The sequence below is a fragment of the Heloderma suspectum genome, chromosome 7, assembly GCF_057233095.1.
Source record: "Heloderma suspectum isolate Gila_16-S chromosome 7, 16-S_ref, whole genome shotgun sequence".
Taxonomy (NCBI): Eukaryota; Metazoa; Chordata; class Lepidosauria; order Squamata; family Helodermatidae; genus Heloderma; species Heloderma suspectum.
This window is the reverse complement of record NC_139464.1, coordinates 111,495,220-111,521,666: the sequence shown is the minus strand read 5'-3', so window position 1 is coordinate 111,521,666 and position 26,447 is coordinate 111,495,220. Positions and strand designations below refer to the sequence as shown.

At 44.9% G+C, this 26,447-nt stretch overlaps 1 protein-coding gene across 10 annotated transcripts in view; it reads right to left on the bottom strand.

Moving 5' to 3' along the window:
* The window catches only part of ITPR2 (inositol 1,4,5-trisphosphate receptor type 2), a 351,496-nt gene that overhangs the window by 145,954 nt on the left and 179,095 nt on the right, over window positions 1-26,447 (bottom strand). For all 10 annotated transcript variants that reach the window (XM_084811532.1, XM_084811531.1, XM_084811533.1 and 7 more), the window contains one exon: window positions 19,456-19,564. In XM_084811532.1, coding sequence (XP_084667658.1) covers window positions 19,456-19,564 — 109 coding nt within the window. The remainder of the gene's footprint in view (window positions 1-19,455; window positions 19,565-26,447) is intronic.

Genomic DNA, 26,447 nt, shown 5'->3' with positions numbered 1-26,447 from the left:
AAGAGAAGACAGCAGAAACTACAGTACCACTTTCTGATTATTTCCCTTTTCTACAAGGTCAGTTTGGAAATTATAGTTCTAGCATGACATTTCTATGGATCTTCAGATACAACAGTGCCGCCTGGGGCTGCAAGACACAGCATTCATACATAACCGCTATGCTATTGTTACTTTGCAGGGCTCAAGCCTGCCTGAAATAGGTTTTGGATTTCTCCTCTCTGAAAACACTGCAGTCTTATATTAACAGCCCTGTAAAATGGTGAAAAGAAAATCCAATGCTGTAAAGAACAATATTGTTTAGGAACCTGGAATGTTAGATCAATGAATCAAGGTAAGCTGGAGGTGGTCAAACATGAGATGGCAAGATTGAACATCGACATCTTGGGAATCAGCGAACTAAAATGGACAGGAATGGGCGAATTTAATTCAGGTGACCATCATATCTACTATTGTGGCCAAGAATCCCTTAGAAGAAATGGAGTAGCACTCATAGTCAACAAAAGGGTGGGAAAAGCAGTACTGGGGTACAATCTTAAAAATGATAGAATGATCTCAGTACGAATCCAAGGCAAACCATTCAACATCACAGTAATTCAAGTCTATGCCCCAACCACTGATGCCGAAGAAGCTGAGGTTGATCGGTTCTATGAAGACCTCCAATACCTTCTAGAACTAACACCCAAAAAAGATGTCCTCTTCATCATAGGGGACTGGAATGCTAAAGTAGGAAGTCAAGAAATCACCGGGATAACAGGCAGGCATGGCCTTGGTGTACAAAATGAAGCAGGACAAAAGCTAATAGAGTTTTGCCAAGAGAACATGCTGATCATAGCAAACACTCTTTTCCAACAGCACAAGAGGCGACTCTACACATGGACATCACCAGATGGTCAATATCGAAATCAGATTGATTATGTCCTTTGCAGCCAAAGATAGAGAAGCTCCTTACAGTCAGTAAAAACAAGACCTGGAGCTGACTGTGGCTCAGATCATGAGCTGCTTCTTGCAAAATTTCAGCTGAAATTGAAGAACGTAGGGAAAACCACTAAACCGTTCAGGTATGACCTAAATCATATCCCTTATGAATATACAGTGGAGATGAGGAATAGATTTCAGGGATTAGACCTGATAGACAGAGTGCCTGAGGAACTATGGACGGAGGTCTGTAACATTGTTCAGGAGGCAGCAACGAAATCCATCCCAAAGAAAAAGAAATGCAAGAAAGCCAAGTGGCTGTCTGATGAGGCTTTACAAGTAGCTCACGAAAGAAGGGAAGCGAAAAGCAAGGGAGAAAGGGGAAGATATATCCAACTGAATGCAGAGTTCCAGAGAATAGCAAGGAGAGACAAGAAGGCCTTCTTAAATGAACAATGCAAGGAAATTGAGGAAAACAACAGAATGGGAAAGACTAGAGATCTCTTCAAGAAAATTGGAGATCTCAAGGGAACGTTTTGTGCAAAGACGGGCATGATAAAGGACAAAGAAGGCAGGGACCTCACAGAAGCAGATGAGATTAAGAAGAGGTGGAAAGAATACACAGAAGAACTATACAGGAAAGATCTTAATGTCCTTGATAGCCATGATAGTAATGTCCTTGATAGCCATGATAGTGCGGTCACTGAACTTGAGCCGGACATCCTCGAGAGTGAAGTCAAGTGGGCCTTAGGAAGCATTAGTAACAACAAAGCTAGCGGAGATGACAGTATTCCAGCCGAGCTATTTAAAATCCTAAAAGATGATGCTGTTAAAGTGCTGCATTCAATATGCCAACAAATTTGGAACACTCAGCAATGGCCGCAAGACTGGAAAAGGTCAGTTTACATTCCAATTCCAAAGAAAGGCAACGCCAAAGAGTGTTCAAACTACCGCACAATTGCGCTCATTTCACATGCCAGCAAGGTGATGCTCAAAATCCTACAAGCTAGGCTTCAGCAGTATGCGAACCGAGAACTACCGGAAGTACAAGCTGGGTTTCGAAGAGGCAGAGGAACTAGAGATCAAATCGCCAACATTCGCTGCATCATGGAGAAAGCAAGAGAATTCCAGAAAAATGTCTATTTCTACTTCATTGACTACGCTAAAGCCTTTGATTGTGTGGATCACAACAAACTGTGGCAAATTCTTAAAGTGATGGGAGTACCAGACCACCTTACCTGTCTCCTGAGAAACCTGTACGAGGGCCAAGAAGCAACAGTAAGAACCGGACATGGAACAACCGAGTGGTTCAAAATTGGGAAAGGAGTACGACAAGGCTGCATATTGTCACCCTGCTTATTTAACTTATATGCAGAGTACATCATGAGAAACACCGGGTTGGATGAATCAGAGGTCGGAATTAAGATTGCTGGGAGAATTATCAACAACCTCCGATATGCAGACGATACCACCCTAATGGCAGAAAGTGAAGAGGATCTCAAGAGCCTCTTGTTGAGGGTGAAAGAGGAGAGTGCAAAAGCTGGTTTGAAACTCAACATAAAAAAAACGAAGATCATGGCATCTGACCCTATCACTTCCTGGCACATAGAAGGGGAAGAAATGGAAGCAGTGACAGATTTTACTTTCTTGGGCTCCACGATCACCGCAGATGGTGACTGTAGCCATGAAATTAAAAGATGCTTGCTCCTTGGGAGGAAAGCTATGGCAAACCTAGACAGCATAGTAAGAAGCAGAGACATCACCTTGCCAACAAAGGTCCGTCTAATCAAAGCTATGGTTTTCCCAGTAGTAATGTATGGCTGTGAGAGCTGGACTATAAGGAAGGCTGAGCGCCGAAGAATTGATGCTTTCGAACTGTGGTGCTGGAGAAGACTCTTACGAGTGCCCTGGACTGCAAGGAGATCAAATCAGTCTATCCTAAAGGAAATCAACCCTGACTGCTCATTGGAAGGACATATACTGAAGCTGAAGCTCAAATATTTTGGCCACCTAATGCGAAGAGAAAACTCTCTGGAAAAGACCCTGATGCTGGGAAAGACTGAAGGCAAAAGGAGAAGGGGACGGCAGAGGATGAGATGGCTAGATAGCATCACCGATGCAATGAATATGAACCTGAGCACACTCCGGGAGAGTGCGCAGGACAGGAAGGCCTGGCGTGCTATGGTCCATGGGGTCACGAAGAGTCGGACACGACTTAACGACTGAACAACAACAACAAAATGCATAGAGGGCAGTATCCAACTGTGTCGTTCTGCTAGCACAAATGGATAGGGGTTGGGGTTGGGGTTGGGGTAGGGCTAGGGCCAGGGCCAGGGCCAGGGCCAGGGTGGAAGTTGCTGAGTGATTCAGTCCTGCTTCTTTTTGAGCAGGGCTGGCCCTCCCATTAGGCAGAGTGAGGTGACAGATGCTGGGAGGTAGCAGTGGCAGCCCTCCTGGATATTCCTCCTGAGCCAGCACGCCATTCCCCTCTGTGGGAAGACAGAACCACGTGTGCTACATGGCTTGACCTGCACCCCCTAAACCTGCCTACTGCTCTCAGGTATGATGGAGAATACTATCCCATCACCAGAACTGAAGTAAGATTCAGCTAGCAGTCCAGTCAGCTTCTGCACGTGGAATGGAGAAGGGAGGTGCATCTTGCCCTTTGCTTCAGGCAGCAAAATGTCTAGGACCGGCCCTTTTTCTGAGCCTTGTTTTGCAGACACTTGTCCTGCTTACTGGTAAGCAGACAATCAGAGACTTGGGGTGTCTCTAAGGGAAAATCCTGCAGCCCTATCTGAACATTTTGCTTCTGTTTCTGTGGTGTGATTAGGATTCTCAGGAGCCTTGCTGGGCTTTCTATAGTTTTCAATGGAACAACTCCATCTAGTGGCAGAATTATGGGGGTACGCCAGCACTACACACTGCAGAAATTGCGGGTTTTCTTTATATTCCAGCTTATGTCTGGCCTTTTTAAAGATGGGATAACTGGGGAAAACCTTGGGAGACATCTTGGAGAGGTTTACAACATCGTGTACAGGACCCGCAAACCTCTGTGGGTGGCCAATCAGGAGTGCACGATAAATGCCTTGTGTAGAAATGGCCTTGGTGTTTAGGATTCTTTTTTAAAGTGCTTCCGAGTTATACTTTCCTGCTTACTTCTGGGGGGATATGCAGAGGCTTGTCTTGCTTACTTCTGAGTAGACATGCTGCTCATGCTTACTTCTGAGTAGACATGCTGCTCATGCTTACTTCTGAGTAGACATGGATAGGCTTGATATTTGGGATGCTATTTAAAAGTGCTGATGAGTGATTCATTGCTGTTTACTTCTGAGGAGACATGATGAGGCTTGTCCTGCTTACTTGTGCATAGGCATGGTTCCTACTATACATTGATAATAATGGAATGGGGAGGGGGTTTGGATTTTTTCAGCCCTCCCCACTTTTGCCTGTGGCTCCACCCACTTTTATATTTGACCCTGCCCACCACTGGAATGCAGCCCCCAAGAATTTCTCCAGAATGGAATCCAGCCCTCAGGCCAAAAAAGCCTCACCATCCCTCATTTATAGTCCATGGTGCGCAGTCACTTCAGACGTACCACACATATGGAAGAGCATCCAATACTATATGAAATATGCTCACCCAGGTAGTCACTCAATCCAGCCAGCATCATATTTCAAAGCTTATTATCCTGTGCACCAGTCCTTATGTATGCTGTTTCTGAGCATGGCATTGCATTTTTATGCTTTTAGCTTTGTAATCCACCTGGAGGACATCTGCCATTGGGTGGATTAAAAGTAAAATGGATGGATAAATAAATAAATAAATCTATCTAAGTTGCAGAATGCTGAAATGTAAATGCTGGCTGCAATAAGAGCCTTTGAAATGTGCACTGGCTAAATAAACCCGCCTGTATAAAGGCATGTTTCGCACAAGTCCAGCATCACTCTTAAACTGGCCCTCAGATTACTTCATATCCAATTTTTAAAAACCTGATGAACAATAGTCTCATGCTGGAGACAATGGTATTCCTTTAGGGAAGGGGCAGTGTGTCTCCACCCCCGATTATGGAGGCCTATCTGCTTCTCTTCCCCTGCCTTTGGTTAGTTTCTCTCATAGCATGGAGAGGGTTTAACATAGCCTTCTCCAACTAGGCACCCTCCAGATGTTTTGGACTACAACTCCCATTATCCTTGGCCACTCTCCATGCTGGCTGGGGCTGATGGGAGTTGTACTACACACAGGAAGGCTGTTTTAGAAGGACCATACCTGAGTCCTTCTGGGAGCAAGGCAGGTACCCTGATCACTCAACCACCATCTCTCTCTTATTGCTTAACTTCCAGGCCCAGATAGCTTAACAACCACTGGCCTTGCTTGACTTTGCTCTGTGTAGTGGCCACATTTCAACCTTGCCTCTACATAAATTCCTCTTCTTCACTAGCACATTGCTTCCAGGGATTACACAAACCCTTGTTTGTCTCTTGCAACCTGGAATCTTCTCCATATTTTCATCCTTCCTGCTCCTGTCCTGCTCATTTGGATGGATCTCCCTTGAGGTGGACCTTTGTAAGTCACCTTGTCCTGCCCAGATTAGCCCCTTGAGTCATCACTGACCATGATCTTGGTCTTCCACTCTAGAAATGTGTCAGTGCAATCGTTAGGGACACCAAAGCTGTAAATAATTGCTGGCCACAACCTCCTGCGCATTTGTTCTCTCCTTATAGGGGTGACTAGAGATCCCTAACGTACACTTTTGTTGAGAAAGAGTCCTTACAGCAGCCTTCCTGAACCTGGTACCCTCCAGATGTTGTGGACTTCAAACAGTCCCAGCCAGCATGACCAATGACTAAAAATCCTGGGAGTTATTGTCCAAAACTTCTGCAGGGCAGGAGGCTAGGGGAGGCTGCCGTAATATATGCACACAAATGGGTGCCATTGCATCTGCCTTTTTAATATGCATATATTAAAAAGGTGAAATAACAGTCTGAGCCAAAATAGGTTTACTCAAACAGAAGTAATTCCCATAGAGATCAAGTGTGCTTAGGATCGCAGCCATAATTAGTTCACTGGATAATACAGAAATGGAGGTGTTGTATGCTAACTTGAATCTTCAAAGCTAATGCTGAGCTGCAAATCTCCAGCTACCTGGATTTATGTTAAAAGTGGCAAAAGCTTAACTATTCCCATTGATGTAACCAGCACAAACTAACCATTCTATTAGAATAAGGCCATTATGCTGTTTTTATTACACTTTTCCTTAAAACTGAGATCAAAGATTGGTATGTAGGGGCATCATGCTGGTTTCATTTTTTTGATTGTCGACTCCCTAGGACTATCATAAATATTCATTGGCCATCCTTAATAGAGTGCTTCAGATTCTTCTCACTGTTGGTTCTGGAGCAATCCTGAAGTACAAAACAGGAGGCTGTTGCTCTAATGTATTAGACAGAGCAACAATAAATTTGCAACAATCAATAGAAAACAGCACAACCATCACGGTTCTACAAACTAATTCAAAACCAAGGCAGTCCCTGCATCTTTCCAATTCTATTTGTGTTGAACTGCTGTTGTAAGAAAAGATAACCACAATTCTCCCATGCCTGGATGTTGATTGAAAAGATGCATTCAGCAATAGCACAGTCTGAAAGGCTAAAGCAGAGGTGGGCAACTTGTGGCCCTTCAGATGTTTTGGCCTGCAACTCCCCATCATCCCTCACCTCTTGTCTGTGTGGGCTGGCTGATGGGAGTTGTAGGTCAAAACATCAGGAGGACCACAAGTTGCTCAACCCTGGGCTAAAGCAATGCCTGACATCTGGACTACTATTTTCAAATCAATCTTCGATGCAAAATAATTATGGTTTCTCCAGGGCTAGCTCCAATACTTTGGGCGCCTTTGGACAAAACTTGCCAATGGGCTACCTTTACCAGTGGGGAGAGCTTGGAAATGGGAAGGTATGGAAATCTAGAGTTTGATGTAAAGTACAGCCCCCTGCTGTATCACTAAGCACTAATGCAGAGCCCCCAATGCAGCACCCATGGGTGCCATTGCATCTGCCAGCAACAGGGTCTTCACTCTCTGCCCCCTTAAAAAAAAAGTTACATAAATAATTTAAAAAATAGGACTCCAGGTTTTCATTCCTGTTCCTGAACCTGCTGCTGATCAGCTGTTCAGCATGTAGGAAGAGAAAGCAAGGTCAAGGGGAGAGAAAGAGCAAGGCTAGAGGCTGGGAGTGGAGAGAAACAGCAAGATAAAGGCATGAGTGGGAGAGAAAACAAGGCTGGGGCCTAGGAAGGGAGAGAAGGAAGGGTAGGGATGGGGAAGGGAGACAAAGAGCAAGGCTAGGCGCTAGGAAGGGAGAGAAAGAAGAAGGGTAGGGATGGGGAAGGGAGAGAAATAGTGAGGAAAGTGGTTGGGGGAGAGAAATAGCGAGGCTAGAAGCTGGGAAAGGAGAGAGAGCGAGCAAAGGGGAAAAGTCTGTGTGGATGGAAGAGGACTGGGTGGGCCAGGAAGCAACCTTTTCCTTTTCTCCATCCCTCCCAGTCTCTAGCCTCGCTATTCCTCTCCCCCACCCCACTACGCATCTTGACTAGACAAGCTCTAATGGCAATCAATAATGTGACTAGCCATGTCTTCCATGGGAGCTGTTTTGTGTTTGCACCCACAGCAGTTTCTCAAACGTGCCCACAGGTCCCAAAAGGTTGGGGACTCCTGCACTAATGAATGATCACTAACTAGCAATCTCTCATAATCACTCACAAAAATCACTACTCCTGATTTTTAAAAAAAACACCACACACTGAACATACACAAGCTCTCCTAAGCATAGAGTTGGCTACCAATCTGGAAAGGAAAAGCTCATGTTGAGGGCAGGGGGTATCACAGAGAAAAAACTGGTTGTGCTTGGAGAGTAGTCTTCTTCTTTAGATTTTCTCCTCTTCAAGATTTTACAATGGGCGGCCAAAGCTACACTTAATCTAAAGCGCCAGGTTGCTTGAAATTATATCCTGCACCCTCATTCATAATGCATGTGTCCTTTGAATTACCTTCTCTACCTTCGATGGTGGTCCCTCTCAGTCAGGAGGAGGCCTATTTGCAAAGCAAGGTAGAAAGTGTATTGCATTACAGTTGCTGGTATGGCCCCTACACTGTGGAGAAGGAGCCTCTTCTTAAGCTGCCAGTCTGATGCTTTAGACAAGCACTGCGGTGCAATTACTCAAAAAGAAAGAAAAAGGAATCTACCCATGGGAGAAACCAGAGCATATTAAGAGACTTCCCACAGGTAGATTGGCCAGCAGTCCCCAGACTGGGCTTGCACAACTGGTAATCCACCAAACTGAATGGAATCACAGACCTCCAGCCACACACTGTGGCTTGTTAAGTGTTTGACAGCCCCCTGCCTCCCTCTGTTTTTGCCAACCAAGGCAGAGAGCAAAAATTAGAGGCTGATCAAGACCCTGGTGGGCCACCATCCATGGCTAGTGGGCATTTGGCTTGGTAGATCACAAGTTGGGCAAGCCTAGCCTAGTAACAATTTGTGCAAGCTTAGCATAGCAACCTGTGAGGAACATCTTAACATGACAAAGACCGGACTAGGTAAGAACACTTCCCAATTTCCATTCATTTATGGGAGCTGGTGTGTGTGTGAGAGAGAGACAGAGACAGAGAGAAGCTGCCCCTGGTAGCTCCAGTTTCTTGGGGTTGGGGCAGTTTTTGTCCCATAATATTTAAGAGAAGCCATTCACAACCCATTGTTATCTGCCTAGATCAGGAGTAGGCAACCTTTTTGGGCCCATGGGCACATTTGGCAATTTGAGAAACTGTCCTGGCACACAACAAAATGGCTACCATGGGAGGCAACATGGTAAAGGAAAAGTAACCTGCCCAAAAGGCTGAGTACAAGGCAGAACCCCAACACTGTAAACAACTCCTTGGAACCCACAGTTTTCAGCACCAGCAAAACCTATTTTACACAATCCTAGCTGCTGGCAAGAAAATGGGTTAATTTTTTTAAGTGGGAAGGGTAGGGCACCTTGGCATGAAAAATGGTGTCCGAGAGTGCATTGGTGCCCACAGGCACCATATTGCTTACCCCTGGTGTAGACCTATCGCTTAATTTGCTTGGGGATTAGCACAAGTTGCTCTCTGAGAATCTCATGTGAACTGTGCTGCTTGCTTACAGAAATGTATTTGCCTCCACTTTATGCAGTTTGGATACTTGTAAATAAAGCAAATGTTACAAAGAAACTGCAAGTCTTCAGGGCTCTCTCACCCAAAGGAAATTAAACCTATTAGCACTGCCCCTGCAACTAACTCAGTACATATGTAAAAATTATATCAGTAACGTAATACAAGGGAATCTGATAAATATGCTACAAAGGATGTGATATCACATACTGAATCATGTTAGAAATTAACGTAACCCATACCTTTGCTGGACTCTTCTCACTAGTCCATCTCTTGGGAATTTGTTTTAGCTTTTTAAAATCCTGTGCTACTTCAAGTGCTGCCTTTAAAAAAATGAAGCTGGCTGGAAAAAAAATCTGATCTTTCTTGGAATTGATTCATTTGTGGTGGCATATGCTTTGACGGTGCGGCATTTGATCCAACTAGCTATGCTGTGTTTTCTATTCCAGTTAACCGGAGGACTTTAGTGAAATTCTAAGTTTTGGCATGCACAAAAGATACCCTCTAAATGCAATTGGTCTTTTTATAAAAATTGCTCTATATGCACTGGATTTAACCAAAATCATAGTAACATCACTTGTGAACTACTTTGGAGTTCTCTGAGAATATTGTCTATACTGATCCATCACGCACCAACAGGTGAGCTTACTATTGGTATCTTCTAAACCATATGCCTTTAAAAATCTACTCTTCCCATCCCCTATGTACAACTGTGGGTGTGAAGGCACATAGCTCTTTATCACCTAAGGAAGGCTGTACGTAAGCCAGAAAACACTAACATCCTGCTCTTCCTTGGAGACACTCGGGGTGACTTGGGGTTCCCATGTAGTCTCCATCCAGGCACTCATTAGGCTGAGACATGCTCAGCTTTGACACTGTAAGAACATCTCAGGCCTGCAAATGATTCACCCACCGAGCCCCACTGTCCTCTAGCAATTTTAGTTACTTTTGAGTAACCTCTTCCATGACAACCTCTACTATCCGTCTCATCCATCCCACATTGGTTCAGTTAGATCAGTCCTATATTTCACTTTCACAGGGATTCTCTTCATGCCTTATTCCTTAGCCACCAGGCTTTGTTGCTCCCTGTTGTGGTCCATCAACTCATCCCTACCTCTCAGACAGCCCCGTTGCCAAAGGCTCCTGGCTACTAATAGTTAGGGATGGCAGAGAATTCCGCCACGGATCTCGGGGAGGCCGAATGCCAGTGCATTCGGCCCCCCGAAATCTGTGGCGGAACGGCTCCCCCCCCCCCCCCCGCGGATCCCCCCGGGACGAGACTTACCTGGGGTGGATCTTCCGGGCTGCGGCAGCTCCGCTGGCGGCGGCTTCAACGGCTGGTCTTCTGACCGGCTGCTGCCGCCACCATTTGCAGGTTTGTTTGTTTGTTTTACATCCACATGATAGGCTATGTAAGTTTTTACGTAGCCTAAAACATCTGGGTAAAAAAAAAAGGCGTATGCAAATGGCAGCGGCTACGGCCACCGCCATTTGCGTTCCTTATTTTGGGCCATCTTAGTCTACATAAATAATTACGTAGACTAAGACGGCGAAAATAAGGGGAACGCAAATAGCGTCCACTACGCTATTTGCATTCCCCCTATTTTCGCCGTCTTAGTCTACGTAAATATTTACGTAGATTAAGACGTCAAAAATAAGGAACGCAAATGGCGGCGGCCGTAGCCGCCGCCATTTACGTACGCGGTGTTTTTTTGTTTTTTTTCCCCCAGAGCCCTCCGTGGCCGGAAATCTGGCTGCGGACGGCTCTGGCCTGGCTGGGCCTGGCCGGCTGCTCCGCAGAGCTGCCGCAGAGCACAGCCGGCCAAGGAGGATTCCGGGGGGGGAGGAACGGAGCGCCTCCCCCCTGTCCAGGATTCTGGGGGGAGGGATGGAGCGCCTCCCCACCACCACCATCAGCATAATCCGCGAAGAGGTAAGTGATTTTCGTACATCCCTACTAATAGTGTCCAAAGGGGCTGTATTAGCAAAAACGGATACTAAGGCTGAGATCTGGGGGTAATCAGTGGAGGGAGGCACTGACGTTCTGCACTCCCCCCCTCCAAGTTTTCACCAGAGTTTCTAGCACCCTTTTTATGCCATCTTTCAAGTTCCTGGATGGGGAAAGTCCGATATTTCGCAAAGACTTATTTTTGCACCTGAGACTCATAATTAAACAAGCATTTCAATCTATATTGATTAGTTTGAGGATATCTCTCATTGCAGAGTTTCAACAGCAGGGAGGAAGAGATTTCAGTGGGGGACAAGGTTCCCAAGCAAAGGGATATATTCAGTATGAAACTGCAAAAGAGCAGTACATTTTAAGAGCATTTGCTGTGGTTACTCTTTCACATCTCATAACAACCCAAACTATAGTTGGTCTGGAGGAATAACAACTACAATGTAGGCAGAAATGAGGAAAGGTGGGCAGCTCCTCCTCACTCTACTCTTCCTAAATGGTATCATTGTCTGGTTGGAAATGTTAACATTTTCAGAGCAGAAATCTAGGGTCCCATTATTCCTACCAACAACAACATATACACACCCTGTTGATAAAGCTATGATGAGTAAGAGATGATCAAGAAGCAGGTGGCCTCTGAAGCTACATGTGACTAGTAAAAAGTTCAGCACCTTATGATGTCTCTGTCTTCACAGAACTCAAATCAGGCACTGAACAGTCAATGACATCACTTTGTCAATAAAGCTCAGTAAAACACAAACTGCTTATCCCCTCCCTTAGGCACATGTTATAACCAACAAGTGGGGAGATTACTTCTGTTTTCCTCTTTTGTCAACCAAAAGCCCTAGAAATTTTGAGGGGGGGGGGTTAAACTGATAACAATTGGCAACTTGAAGATACTTGCCAAAATGAGCATTTATGGCTCTAGGTGTCTGGTGGCTACTAGCTATCACTCACATGCACCTTGCTTGGAGAGAACCAGAGAGAAACTGGGGGTTGGGAGTCTAGCCAGAAAAGAAATCTATGTTTTGTAGTGGCTAGAAGCAGCAGCTGGGGGAGGGGAGTTGCTAATTATTCTGTTTGCTTCTGGGCAAACTGGTGCTTAGCCCTTTCTGACTGAGATTTTGCCTGTTTCCCCATATTTACCTTGTATATTTGCAAACAAATAGATATTACAAAACATACCATGTCTCCAGTACTTTCTTCCTGCAAGGAAACTGAACCCTGTATAAAAGGCTGCCCCCTGGAACTTCCTCTCTCTTGAGGAAACAGAGAGTCACAAAACATTACAACAGCAATAACAAAAAATGCAAACCAAAGAGGTATACTTCTTGGGGTTTATGGCTTTATCTTCAGTGACTGAAGGCATTTGACCTCCAGCCTGGTACTTAATGGCATCCTGCAGGAAGAATTACATTTGCTTACAGTAAGAACATATTTCTCAATGCACATTGTTTTCCCTCCTCCTATATGGAGATTTCTCCTACTCCCATTTCAATATGATGTTCTAATCTTTTAAAAATTAAATAGCTTGGCAGTTTAGCTGAAAATATATGCTACTGTGTGTTGAAAACCAGCTCTACGAATACTAAGAAGAACAGATACGTTGTTCTTGGAATAATTTATAAGCCCAGGATTCAATTTTGGATTTAAATATTTCCCTGCACAGTTAGGATCCTCATCAGGGCAGCATGTTATATATGTATTCTTTCATTCCTACTGAGAATGATAGTGGCAAGTTTCTGTTCATTTTCTAAATATATGAAAGAAAGTAATGATGTCATAAAGACAAGCACAACAAGTCGAATGATTCAATAAACACCAATAGTTTAAACAAAAATTGACTTTAAAAAACCATGTAAATATAAAAAGTGCTACTAGATCTATTTAAATACGTATGGACTCTACCCAAGAAGCTATTGCCAAACGGGATTGTTCACACTGCGTTGTTCAAATATAATGAAATCTTGGTTCATTTAAGAATTTTCAAACAGACAATGGCCCAGTTTGCATGTAATGCTAAACTATGGTTGAGCACTACAGGTGTTCCAGACAAAAATTTTTATGGTGCCAGTACCCTGACGGAACTGGGGCGGAGGGGAGAGATGCCATCGTCTTCAACTCCTGGCCCTCCCATGTTTTCCCACTACTTCTTCCATCTTCCCTCTTTCCACAGATAATTGATAAAATAGCTGCAGAATGCCTTCTGATGGGTAGCGCTAGGAGCCCTCGGTCAGAAAGCACCCTACATGCATGAAGTGGAATGAGCCTGAGCAAGACTCAGGCTCACACACTCTCCCAAATCCTCTTCTCCTCCTCCTGTGCAGTGGGGGAGACTTTTGCTTTCCCCTAATCTCAGCTTGTTGTCACGTGCGAAGCCGGGATTGTGATTTATAACAAACTCTGGTTAGTTTAACAAGCCAGCATCATAAACCATGGTTTGATGTTGGCTTTTTTTGAAAATGATCAGAGTGTTTTTTATAAACCAGGGGTGCAGAACTTCAGGCCCATGGGCCAAATCTAGCCCTCTGGGGTTCCCCAGATGGCTATGCCCCCTTCCCCTGACCACTGATCGTTTGGTGGTTTCCTGGTTTTTGTGCAGTGTTTCCCTCTTCTAAAAGGATGGAACGCCTCTCCTAAGACTTAGCTAATGGCAGTAAGAGCTTGAAGCTAAAATATGCTGGCGTTTTGGCCCTGCCCTTTAGTCTTTGACTCTGCCCATCCCTGAAAGGTGCCCCCACAAGAATGTCTCCAAAATGAAATCTGGCTCTCAAGCTGAAAGAGGATCAATATCCTGGTTATAAACTGCCATCTCATGCTTTAGCACAGACCTCCCCAACCTGGTGCCCTCCAGACGCATTGGACTATAACTTCCATAATCCCACAGGCAGCTATGCTGTGCTGTCTGTGCGATTATGGGAGTTGTAGTCCAACAGATCTGGGGAGGACTAGGTTGGGAAAGGCTGGTTTAGTGTTATGTGCAAACTTGCCCAATGACACCAATTTGACTAAGTTAACAACACTAGAATAAGGATATCATAGAATACACAAACTGGTACTTGGCTGCTATAACATTAATGAAAAACCATCAAAATGCGGATATGTAAATTACATTAGTCACTGGAACTATGCACTGCCTTTCAGCTCAAAATATATTTCCAGTGGGAGCTTTGGTGGTTAAAACGTCCTTGTTTATACCGTATGAAAGATTGAATATGATGAGATGTAGACAGCACTGTGATGCAAATCGAGACGAGAAGGCAAAAGTCCATAAAACACAGTCACTATGTTGCTGGTGGCAACCATACATTTTTTTCTGGCACCTGCCCAACATGATGAAATCTTGCTTGTTTGTTTGTTACATTTATATATCCGCCTTTTTTCCTCCTTAAGGAAAGCAAGATGGCGTACATAATCCTCCCCCATTTTATCCTCACAACAAGAAACCTGTCAGGTGGGTTGGGCTGAGAGTCTGTGACTGGCCCAGAGTCACCCAGTGAGCTTCCATGGCCGAGTGGGGACTAGAACCCGGATCTCCCGGCTCCCAGTCCAACACTCTCACCGTTACACCACACCGGCCCTTCACCCAAGCCCTCCTCAGAAAACAAGCAGAGGGATCTCTCACCTCATGCTAGCCCTGGTATGTGTGGGTTTCTCTCTTCCATTTTGCGCAGGCTTCCACAAAAAATAGAAGCTATGTGTGTGTGCCTGTTTCTGACCTCCTCCAACACATTGGCCTGGTCCACATGACACAACAACCCACAGTGAGTTCTTACCCCTGTTTGTTTCCAGATGGCTTCTTGTGATAGATGAACCTGGTGCAGTTTCCTCAGCGTTGTTTGTTAACCATGCACAAGACACCCTGAGAACCCATGGCTTGCTACTGGGTTGTTCAGGGTCGCTTGTTTTCCGGGTGGCTTGTCCTGACGTCTGAACCTACCAGAGTGGCTTGCACAGATTTTGTCAGCGAGGGCTACACAGCTGCCTAGCAAGAGCGGCAAAAAACCCGGATGCTCCTTGCAGTGCCCTCTGCTTCTCCTCCTCCAGCTCCATACTTCATTTGACAGCAACTGGCTTTATCCCCTTGTGAGCCGAGTTAGCATAGCTGTGTATGTGTGTGTGACTGACCTACCTCTAGGTAAAGGTGCTCGCCTCCGATTCAGGACCAGGGAGATTCAGGGGGGATTTAAGCTTTCCTCCTCCTGTTTTCATACTGAAATACACCCCCCCCCAATGGGGGGGGTTCAAAAAAGTTCTATTTTTTTCTTTTTTTAATCATTCCCTGAGGGGGGGGGACACCTTCAGCATAAAAACAGGAGGGGGAAAGCTTAAATCCCTCCTCCTGAATCACCATGATCCCAAATTGGGGATGTCCACCCTTATCCAGAGGTATGTCCATCATGCATACAGGCATAGCTGTGCTAGCAAAAGGTATTGTGAGGAGCAGCCAAGGGGACTTTTATTTTTTAAGTGCTGAAGAAAATAAATAAACCCCCGGTCACCTCATCCTAAAAAGTAAATTAAGCCTCCCCCTCACCCCGGTGCCAAAGATATGGCATATATATGCCAATGCAAGTGCTTCACAAGGCAAGAAAGGGATTCATAGAACCATAGGGTTGGAAGGGGCCTACAAGACCATCAAGTCCAACCCCCTGCTCAATGCAGGAAGCCTGATTCCCAGGCGGTCTCCTATCCTAGTACTAACCAGGGCTGACCCTGCTTAGCTTCTGAGATCAGACAAGATCAGGCACATCCAGCCAAGGGATGGGGAAGAATCACATCACAACAGGAGTATAGAGGAGTTGTGCCACAAAGCTCCCTGGGATACATGCTGGGGGGCGGGGGCAAAGGGGGAAACAAACCATGGCTAGCAAGTGAGCACCTGATCGTCTGTTGGCAGCAGCATGGCTTAGCGAGTGATTAACCAACCCACCATGTCTTGTTTTCACCGTGGCTTATCCTGACGTGTGAACGGGCCTATTGCATAAGCTAAGAAAAAACACTCTACCCATTTCCCTCAACTTTTCTTTGTGTTTGTCCACTCCGACTGGGATAGCATAGGTGGCAACGTAATAGCTGGCTAACAATTCTAGTCACAATGTGTGAAAGACAGCAGTTATAAATGATCTGTGATAATATTTATTTTGACAAATTCTTGCTAGCAAGACAGCAACAGTTTTAACTAGATAAGCGTAGTTAACGGGGGAAGAGCAAAACAGAATTTGCAAATGTCAAGACACGGAATCAATCACACTTCTTGGGGAGTGCTGTGACTTGGAGTGTTACATTGTTATTTATGGAACTGCTGCAATCTTTTTATGATTCCCCTTTCCCCAAAGATACATTCTGCAGAAAACGGTGCTCTTAAAACACCTTTCAAAGAAAAGAACTAGCAGGCTAACAAAATCCCTTTAATTATTCTAATCACCATCCATTTTTCATGCACAGAAACATGACCATAGCAGGGTTGTCAAGCTGTGCAATTATTTTTCAAGTCTCTTGGTTTTAGTTTTCTAAGAGAGACTGATTTTTAAAATGTTCACAGGGCTGGAGGTTTCAAGGCATGATCCTTATGAATTCTACATTTGTATGCTTAAAGCTAAAACCAACAGAGAAGTTAATAAACTCCAAAACCTTATACTTTTGAAGCCAATCTCATTATCTTGTGGATGGTGGAGTAGACATTCTTGCTAGGGATGCAAGGAGGAAGAAGATTTTAATTAATTAATTTAAATCAACGTATCTGCTTTTAAAACAAACGCTCCGAACTGTCACTTTTTACTCTGTTTCCTATCTTGTCTCCTATTATTTCTGAGAAAACCATTGCTCAAGTTCACACAGCACCTCTTATGCCCAAATTCTATACATCCATATTTAAGATTCACTTAACAGGCTGTTTCTCTTGGTTACTCTCTGGTGCAAACTGTGCTATGCTATGAAGTCAGGAGAAATTGGAGAGGATACACAAAAGGCTACCTAATGAGCTATTCTGAACCACTTTCAAATTCCATTAAAGAAAACTGTGATTCACGCCACTGGAAAGTGAGGGAAAACTTGTGAAGTGATACAGTAATTCACAACTTTTGCATCATTAATTATGCTTCACAAGTGGAGAATTCAGGGGGTTAAGTAAGAAGGAGGAATCATTCTCATTCTGGAAGACATTAACGGGCACAATCTCTCCCTTCATCACAGAAAACAACTGGGGTCAGCTAAGGTGCTTTGGCCGAGGCCCCACAATGTCCATGCTTGAGAGTAGCGCAACCTAGTGCCTCTTGCTGTGAAACCTGCGCCCTCTAGTGGTTTCTCCACATCACAGGTTCAGCACACAGACTGCAAAGTGCTTCTGCTGCTCTTCCCAGCGTTATACATAGGGTTGACAAAGGCATCCTGATTCAGAGTCCTCTATGCACTCCCATGTCTTGGAATGGGAGAGCAATTGACCAGCAGAATGAGAGCTAAGACGTGCCATGCTCGCCTCACGCACGATTGTGCAAACTCTGCCAGCACAGCCTTGTGAAGGCCACTGAAGTTCCGTGCAAGCGTCGGGCCAGAGTGCCTGGGAGCACCTTCACACATATATAACGCACTCTCCTTTGAGTCGAGGTCAGCAGAAGACACACTGCGTGCCACCACCATCTGAACTGAGGCGAACTGCCAAAAGAAATAGGTCTTTTGGGGTGATAGCACCTGAACTGTGGAACTCCCTTCCTAGAGATTCCACTGACACATCAAGGCTTTTCAGTATCTAGCACACTATGCCTAGCATGTATAACTCAACTGAACACCTGTTCTTCCCTGCTTACCCTCACCTCCATCTTCCACCCCTCCTTCTCTTGTGTCCCCCGTGTTGAATTTTACGTTGTAAGTTCCTTGGGGCAGAGCCCAGCCTTCTTTTGTTATTCTGTTGTGGCACATGTATGTTGATGTACTATATATTTTATTATTTATGTATTTATTACACTCCACTTTTCTGCCAAGACTGTCTCCCAAAGTACCTTACAGTTAAATAAACTACCCAGAATGCAATTGATCCAGCTTAAATCTGGATCAAACCTATGGGGATCATTAGAATAATTGTTAGAGTTTCATGGAGTCTCCATCTGCGGCAGCAATAGGAATCCATAATGGCTGTAAATCATCTGATTTGATAAATCATCAACAATCCTGAGTGTTTGGTTCTACAGATGCAGGAACCTTCGCAACAGCACAAGATAATATGACTAGAGTAGTGAAAGCAGAAGAATAGATTTATTGGCCAACGTGGCCAGATAAAAGGCCACAACTGTGACAACTGGGGAAGAGGTGCAGAATGACACCGAAGACCAATATCTTAGCATTGACTATGGAACAAATCTTCCTGAACTACTGAGACTGGAGCTGATTTCAGTGGCAAGCACTTGATGCCAGACCTTGGCTTTCTTCACATTGATTTTTGATCCTGAGATTGAGATTGCTCCTTCACGGAAGTTTGTAGGCTCTTTACATGACACCGTGATCATTCAAAGCATCTCCTGCGCTAAATGCCCTTTGTTCAGTTTTTAAATAGATCGCAGATAATGAGCAATCAAGTTACCCCATTGTGTTCTGCTTCAGTTCCCTCCGTGAAAAGAGGAAAAGTGGCAAGAAGAGGAGCGAGATCAATGAAAGGTAATAGAAGACTCAGATGTGGGGAGAAGGAGGGGGAAGGGGGTGGGGGGAAAGGGAGCACGTGAAAAAGGGAGTCGTCGTGATCCTGCATTTAAAACGAAAGCAGAAAGCCCCGTTTTAAATGCAGGATTTTAGGCTGGTGTAGAGATGCCTCTTATTGTATGCACTAACAGTGAACTTGGTTCTCATAGTGTGGATAAACTGAACCATCCACACCCAAGGGAAAGGTCAGCAGGCCTAATGGGAGAGAGACCCCCCCCCCCCCCGCAAACACAGCCCAATGGGGACTGAGCATGTTTAGTGGCCACAGACTGCTGGTTGACTGTTGAGGAGTGGGGGAAATGGAAAACCGGGGGGGGGGGATTGGAATGGAGTATCCTAGAAAAGGCACAAAAAGGCACTGCTGACTGTCTGGAACCCTGAACGGGAGCATATTCTGTTTCAGGCTCCACTTGTTAAACTCGTATGTGACGCATTCATGAGCAAACATGAATGCCAACTGAGCATATCCATGCCACCACAGAATGTCAATCCTAAAAAAATGACAGTGATTACTTGTCTTTTGTTTTTGTGGTTGTAGATGGCTCAAATTGGTTTGCCCTGGGCACAAAAAACAGCTTTACAATAGAAATCTAAGGATTTACTGTTCTTCATGCATTAGATTTGCACAGAATCTGCTGAAATACCATAGGTAGTAATATACAAGGAATATATTTTTGCTTTTTAGAAGTAAGATAACAGACATACCTCTTCCACAAAGCTGTCCTTCTTGTCAAGCATTTCTCGTAAAGTCTGGAGAATTTTAATACAGAGTTTTTCTTCCTTCTCCATTAGCCTTTTTGTATGATTTATCAACCTTAAAATAAACATGAGACAAAATATCACACCAAATGACAGCCCTACGGGATCAGACTTATACTGATGACCTTCTACTCACTTAGATGTTTCTCACTATATTTACAAAAACTAATGTTCCGGCTGCACAACCAGTTTAGAAATGGCTTGGTTAAATGTGTATGGCTTCATATTTCTACTCAAGCAAAGGAATAATGTACATTCAAGTTTTGTAGAGGCCTGCAAGCAGAAAAGCTGGGGACCAATGACATACAGGGAGTGTGGCCACACCCCTGACATCATCTGGCCTGCAGAAGGGTCAGGGAGGTCACTCAACCCTCACCCAAAGGAATTTTAACATCCTGGACCTAGACTAAACAGAGGTTAGGTGAAACAATTCTATAACAGGAGATTTTACCACTGGACCATGACTCTGGATACACCTTGTGCTAGCCTCAAGGGCGTTTCATCACCACCCCATCATAAGACTGCCCCATGTGGGAAACAACCATATCTGAGGCCCAAGATGCAAGCAAAGGCCATTCCCACCAACAAAGGGGACTTGAGCTAGCTCTGGGCCAAACAGTTTAGCTGAGCGTTTTTAGCCATTTGGGATGGAATGACGATGCCGACAAAGATGGGGGGCAAGTGAACTTCAGTGAAGTTTTCAAGGGAGGAGAATTTGGTGCTTACATTTCTCTTAACTTTACAAGATGGCTGAAGGGTTTTTTTTCTTGTTTTTTAAACTTAAGAAAAAGTGCCTCACACCTACTTGGAGAAGTGTTAGGATCCCTGTAGCCTCCTGGCCCAACTGCACTCCCTGGAATGCCCATGAATGACACCAAACCATGAGAATCCACCATGCTCATGGGCATTCCAGTAATGCGGCCTGGCCAGGCAGCTGCAGAGAGCCTCACACCCTTATAAGGCACAGAAGGCTTTAAAGAAAGTTTTAAAAGCAAGGAAAACCCCTTGGCTACCTCATAAAGTTAAGAGGAAGATAAGCACCAAACCCCCGCCCCTGACAATTTCATTGAAGTTCTCCCCCTGAAAGCAGGAGAAAATTGGCCTCCACTTTCTCAGGGGACAAAGGGAGCCATGAAAGTAGGAGGCGATTTTTGGCCCACCTGTAGACTTGACTACCCATGGAAACCAGCCAATCCTATCACTTTCCCTTTTTGGTAAGTGGTTTAACTTGATTGCGGGTCAAACTAGATGATACGTAAAGTGAGTGATGCATTTCATGTAATTAGTTAGTTTACTTAGTACATTTATACCCTGTATTTCTTCCATCAGCCACGAGGAAGGTGGGGCGGAGGGAAATCAGGATCGTGACTGTAGCACTCAAGGAGGTGGAATTAACTTACTCATTCTGTGGTCTGTCCGTTCCCATACACACACAAAGCTGCCACTTGTCCCTTAAGGAAAGCTGCCATTGGCAACAAAGCTTCTGTGTCAAAAATAACACCTTGGTTTTGCCATATATGCCCACAGCTACAAAAGTGGGAAACGTGCCAAATGTGTTTGCCTCCCCCAAATATTGTGCTGTTTAAAGTTTGCAGATTTCCTCAAGGGCAACAGAGGCATGGGAAAGCCAAGAAGCTCATACTAAAGGCTTTCACAAGGCAGCAAGACTGCAAATAAAACTTTTAGCAACTGAAAGCCAAGTAAGGATAGAGGAAGAAGGAACACACTGTTATTAAGAGTTTAACAATTTATAACAAAAATCAGGGAATGGGCTGACTTTGTCTCAGCCTCTAAATCAAATGCTTAAAGATAAAACATGAATTAAATTAATCTCGGTGCATATGAAGAGAGACTGAAAGAACTGGGCATGTTTAGCCTTGAGAAGAGAAGACTGAGGAGAGATTTGCAGATATTTAAGCTCCTGAGAGCTCCAATTGAATTGTGGGGGTGTGGCCTGAGTATTCCCAGCAGCTGTGTGGGCAGAAAGTTTCAGTCTGTTTCCCATCTCCCAGCTGACCAGAGCAGAGGAAGCTGCTCCAACTGGTCTCAGGACTATAGAAGCAAGCAAGTTCCCAGAGAGTGAGCGATCAGAGTGAGGGAACAGGGAGAGCAAACAGGAGTTGGCCAGGGGAGGTCGGCAGGGGAGGTCAAGGGGGAGGCCCCTAACATTTTTTTAAAAAACATTTTTTAAATTTATTTTTCCTCTAACACACATTTCCATACCAGTGGGACTCTGTGTCAGGGTGGAAACTGAGCCCAGAGAGCCCCAGAGCAGTTCTCATTCTGAGGAGGAACAGCCATCCGTGGGAGTGGAGCCAGCTCATCCCTCACAGGCTCAGCACCTGGCAGAGATTCCTCCTGCCGGCATTCCAGAGATAGTTAGTGACCCGGGTAGTGAGGGAGTGTGGGAAGGGGGCTTCTTAGACGCTCGACGCAGACGCAAAGAGCGACGAGCGATGGAGGGTGTGGAAAGGAGGCGTAGCGCCCATTTGGCACGCAAGCAACGGCCGCCTCCCAAGGACCCAAGGGAAAGAGGGAGGATCTCTCCCTAGCCCATAAGTTCTGGGTCTTCAAGTGACTCTCTTTCAAACGGGGATCAATTGCCTGCCTGAAGCTTAGTCCATGCTGCTGTTCTTTGCTTTAGCCGCTGGTGATTAGCATCTGAAAGAGTCATTAAGCTGTAATGGGATTAAAGCTTTGAAAAGAATTCCCTTTTGTCTGTGTCTTGAGTTGGCTATTGGAATCTACTGAAAGAGGCCGCCAAGTCGTTCCTGACACTCTGTTTTTAACCTCCAGTGAGTAGACCAGGCACAGGCCACCCTAGAACAATCAGAAAGCTAGACACAAAAAGGGAAAAGAAGCTATGGAAAGACAAGACTCTCCAGTGGTGGTGACCTGCAAGGTGTGTGCAATGTTTGTTTTCTTGCCTGAGAACAACATGGCCTATACGTGCAACAAGTGCAAGTTGATCACACTGCTGGAAGAAAAAGCAGAAGAGGGATAGAAAGAGAAAGAAAAATACTCCAGGTGAATGATTGGCAATGAAGGTGGTGCCTACGAGAGAGATTTGGATTCTGGGACCACGGGCTATACTTCTTGGAAGATGGACTGTTCGCAAGGATCAGGTTGCCCCTCAAAAAGGCTGGCAAGAATGTGTTTGGCCACAGCATGAAGAACTTTATCAGGAGGGCTTTAAACTGAATCCAACGGGGAAGGGAGACGTAAAGTTGGGGATAGCAATGGACGAAGGCTCATGCACTGCAACGGAGAGAACAGCTCTAACAGCACCCAATAATAGTCTTCACAAACATGTAGGAAGAAAGCCAGACTATGAAGCACATGGTCTTCAGTGTCCATACACTAATGCCCAGAGTATGGGAAACAAACAGAACGAACTTGAACTCTTAATGCAGGAGGGAAATTATGACTTGATAGATGTAACTGAGACTTGGTAGGATGACTCCCAGGACTGGAATACAGCAATTGAAGGGTATAAGTTGTTAAAAAAGAACAGGAGGAACAGAAAGGGAGGTGGGGTTGCACTATATGTTAAATATACATATCTCTGCACAGAAATACAGGAGGATGAGCTTGGTAGCCCCATTGAGAACATCTGGGTTAAAATAAATGGAGCAAAGAATAAAAGGAACATGGTGGTCGGAGTCTACTACTGGCCACCCAATCAAGGAGAAGATGAGGATGAAACTTTTCAAAAGCAAATTGCCAATGTTTTAAGGAAGCATGATGTAGTAGTAATGGGAGACTTCAAATTCCCCGATATTTGTTGGGAGACAAATTCTGCAAAACATGGCCCCTCCAGGAAATTCCTGACTTGTGTGGTGGATAACTTTCTCCTACAGAAAGTAGAGGAAGGAACTAGAGGATCAGCTATCCTTGACTTGATCCTAACCAAGAGAGATGACTTAGTGGATAAAATAGCAGTTACAGGAACTCTGGGGGAAAGCAACTGTTATACTTGAATTCTTGGTTCTAAAGGAAGCAAAAGCTGAATGTAGCCAAATGCATGCCCTGGATTTAGGAAAGCTGATTTTAATAAACTTAGAACAATGACCAGTAAGGTCCCATGGCAAGCAACTCTAACGAGAAAAGGAGTCCAAGATGGGTGGGAGTTTTTAAAAAAGGAAATTCTCAAGGCACAATTACAAACAATTCCAACAAGAAAAAAAAGGTGGAAAACAACAGAAGAAGCCAATGTGGCTTCACAAAAAGCTTAGCGATGACCTGAAAACAAAAAAGGACACATTCAGGAAGTGGAAGGATGGACAAGCAACAAAGGAAGAGTACAGGCAGGTAGCACAAAATTGCAGGGATGGCATCAGGAAGGCTAAAGCTGAGAACAAGCTGAGGTTAGCAAGGGATGCTAAAAGCAACAAAAAGGCTTTCTTCAGATATGTGCATAGTAAAAGACAGAGGAAAAATGGTGGTTCAACTATTAAATAAGCATGGCAAAATGATAGCAGATGACAAAGAAAAGATAGAAGTGCTCAATTCCTACTTTGGCTCAGTCTTCTCCCAAAAGAGGGTCTATGACCACCCTAGCAAAGGCGAAGTACAGGCTGAAGGGGCAGGATTGCAGCTCGAGATTGATAGGCATATGGTCAAGGAACACCTAATTACTTTGAATGAGTTCAAATCTCCAGGGCCAGATGAACTGCATCCTAGAGTAATAAAGGAACTGGCAGAAAAACTCTCAGAACCACTATCTTTTATCTTTGAGAAATCATGGAGGACGGGGGAAGTGCCAGATGACTGGAGGAGGGCTAATGTTGTCCCTATCTTCACAAAGGGTAAAAAGGAGGAACCTAGGGACTACAGACCAGTCAGTCTGACATCAATCCCTAGGAAAATTCAGGAGCAGATGATAAAGCAATCCATCTGTAAGCACCTTGAAAACAATACAGTGATTGCTTGAAGCCAACATGGATTTGTCAAGAACAAATCCTGCCAGATGAATCTGATCTCATTTTTTGATCAGGTCACCTCCCTTGTGGACTGTGGGAATGCTGTAGACGTCATATACCTCGACTTCAGCAAAGTTTTTGACAAAGTGCCCCATGATATCCTGATGAGCAAACTAGCTCAAAGTGGGCTAGTGTCAGGGTGGACACTGAGCCCATAGAATCCCAGAGTAGTTCTGATTCGGAGGAAGAGCAGTCGCTCCTGGGAGAGGAGCGCGCCCTTTTTCCTAGGGCCCGCAGCTGACAGAGATTCCTCCCACCAACATTCCTAGATTAGAAAGCAGTCCAGGGAGTGACCCAGCACCAATAGCAGACTGGTTGGATGCGCGGCACAGATGCAGAGAGCAGCGCCAAATGGAAAGCGCGGAAAGGAGGTGTAGCGCCCGGTTGGCGCTCAAAGAACGGTTGCGCCCAGAGGATCCAAAGGAAGAGGGGAGGGATTCTCCCTAGTCCTTATATTCAGGGGTCTGCCAGTAATTGCCTTTCAAACAGGGACCAACTGTTCCAACTTAGGGCATAGGGATGCTGCTGCTCAGATCTAGTTGCTACCTGTAGAGTTGTAAGCTGTAAAAGAAGAATAAAGCTTTGAAAAGAATCCCTTTGTCTGCGTCTGGACTTGGCTACTGGATTAGACTGAGAGAGCCCTCCAAGGAGCCCTTGACAGGTAGATGGTGGATCCACAGTTGGCCACAGAATTGGACTCAAAGAGTGCTTATCAATGGGATCTTCTCAACCTGGGGAGAGGTAACAAGCGGGATACCGCAGGGCTCAGTCCTGGGCCCAGTGCTCTTCAACATTTTTATTAAAGACTTGGAGGAGGAGGTGCAGGCAATGCTGACTAAATTCGCAGATGACACAAAATTGGGCGGGAAAGCGAATACCTTGGAAGACAGAAACAAAATTCAAAGTGATCTTGATAGACTGGAGCACTGGGAAGAAAACAACGGAATGACATTTAATAGGGATAAATGCCAAGTTCTGCACCTAGGAAAAAGAAACCAAATGCACAGTTACAAGATTTGGGAGGCTTGGCTCAACAATACTACAAGTGAGACGGATCTTGGAATTGTTGTCGATCACAAGCTGAATATAAGCCAACAATGTGATGTGGCTGCAAAAAAGGCAAATGCTCTTTTGGGCTGCATTAATGGAAGCATAGCTTCCAAATCCCGGGAAGTACTAGTTCTCCTCTACTCAGCACTGGTTAGGCCTCATCTGGAGTACTGTGTCCAGTTCTGGGCACCACACTTGAAGAAGGATGCAGACAAGCTGGAGAGGGTTCAGAGGAGGGCAACAAAGATGATCAGGGGTCTGGAAACAAAGCCCTATGAAGAGAGACTGAAAGAACTGGGCATGTTTAGCCTTGAGAAGAGAAGACTGAGGAGAGATATGAACACGCTCTTCAAGTACTTGAAAGGGTGTCACAGAGAGGAAGACCAGGATCTCTTCTCGATCATCCCAGAGTGCAGGACATGGAATAATGGGCTCAAGTTACAGGAAGCCAGATTCCGGCTGAACATCAGGAAAAACTTCCTGACTGTTAGAGCACTATGACAATGGAACCAATTACCTAGGGAGGTCATGGGCTCTCCCACACTGGAGGTGTTCAAGACGAGGCTGGACAGCCATCTGTCAGGGATGCTCTGACTTGGATTCCTGCACTGAGCAGGGGGTTGGGCTCAATGGTCTTGTAGGCCCCTTCCAACCCTACTATGTGATTCTATGAATTAGCATTTATTAAGTTAATTATTAGAGCTGTTTTCGATGAAGAAAAATTATTAGCTTTATTTGTAGGAAATTTATTTTAGAGTTCTTAAAATCTTTATTTTGGATTTTATTGCTCCTAGAACTAAGGATGTTGGGCAAAGGTTGATATTCCAAAGTAAATCCTATTCAATTCAATGGGACTTCCTCCTAAATAATACTGCCAAGCCATTTCCAGGACCTTGATATGCACAC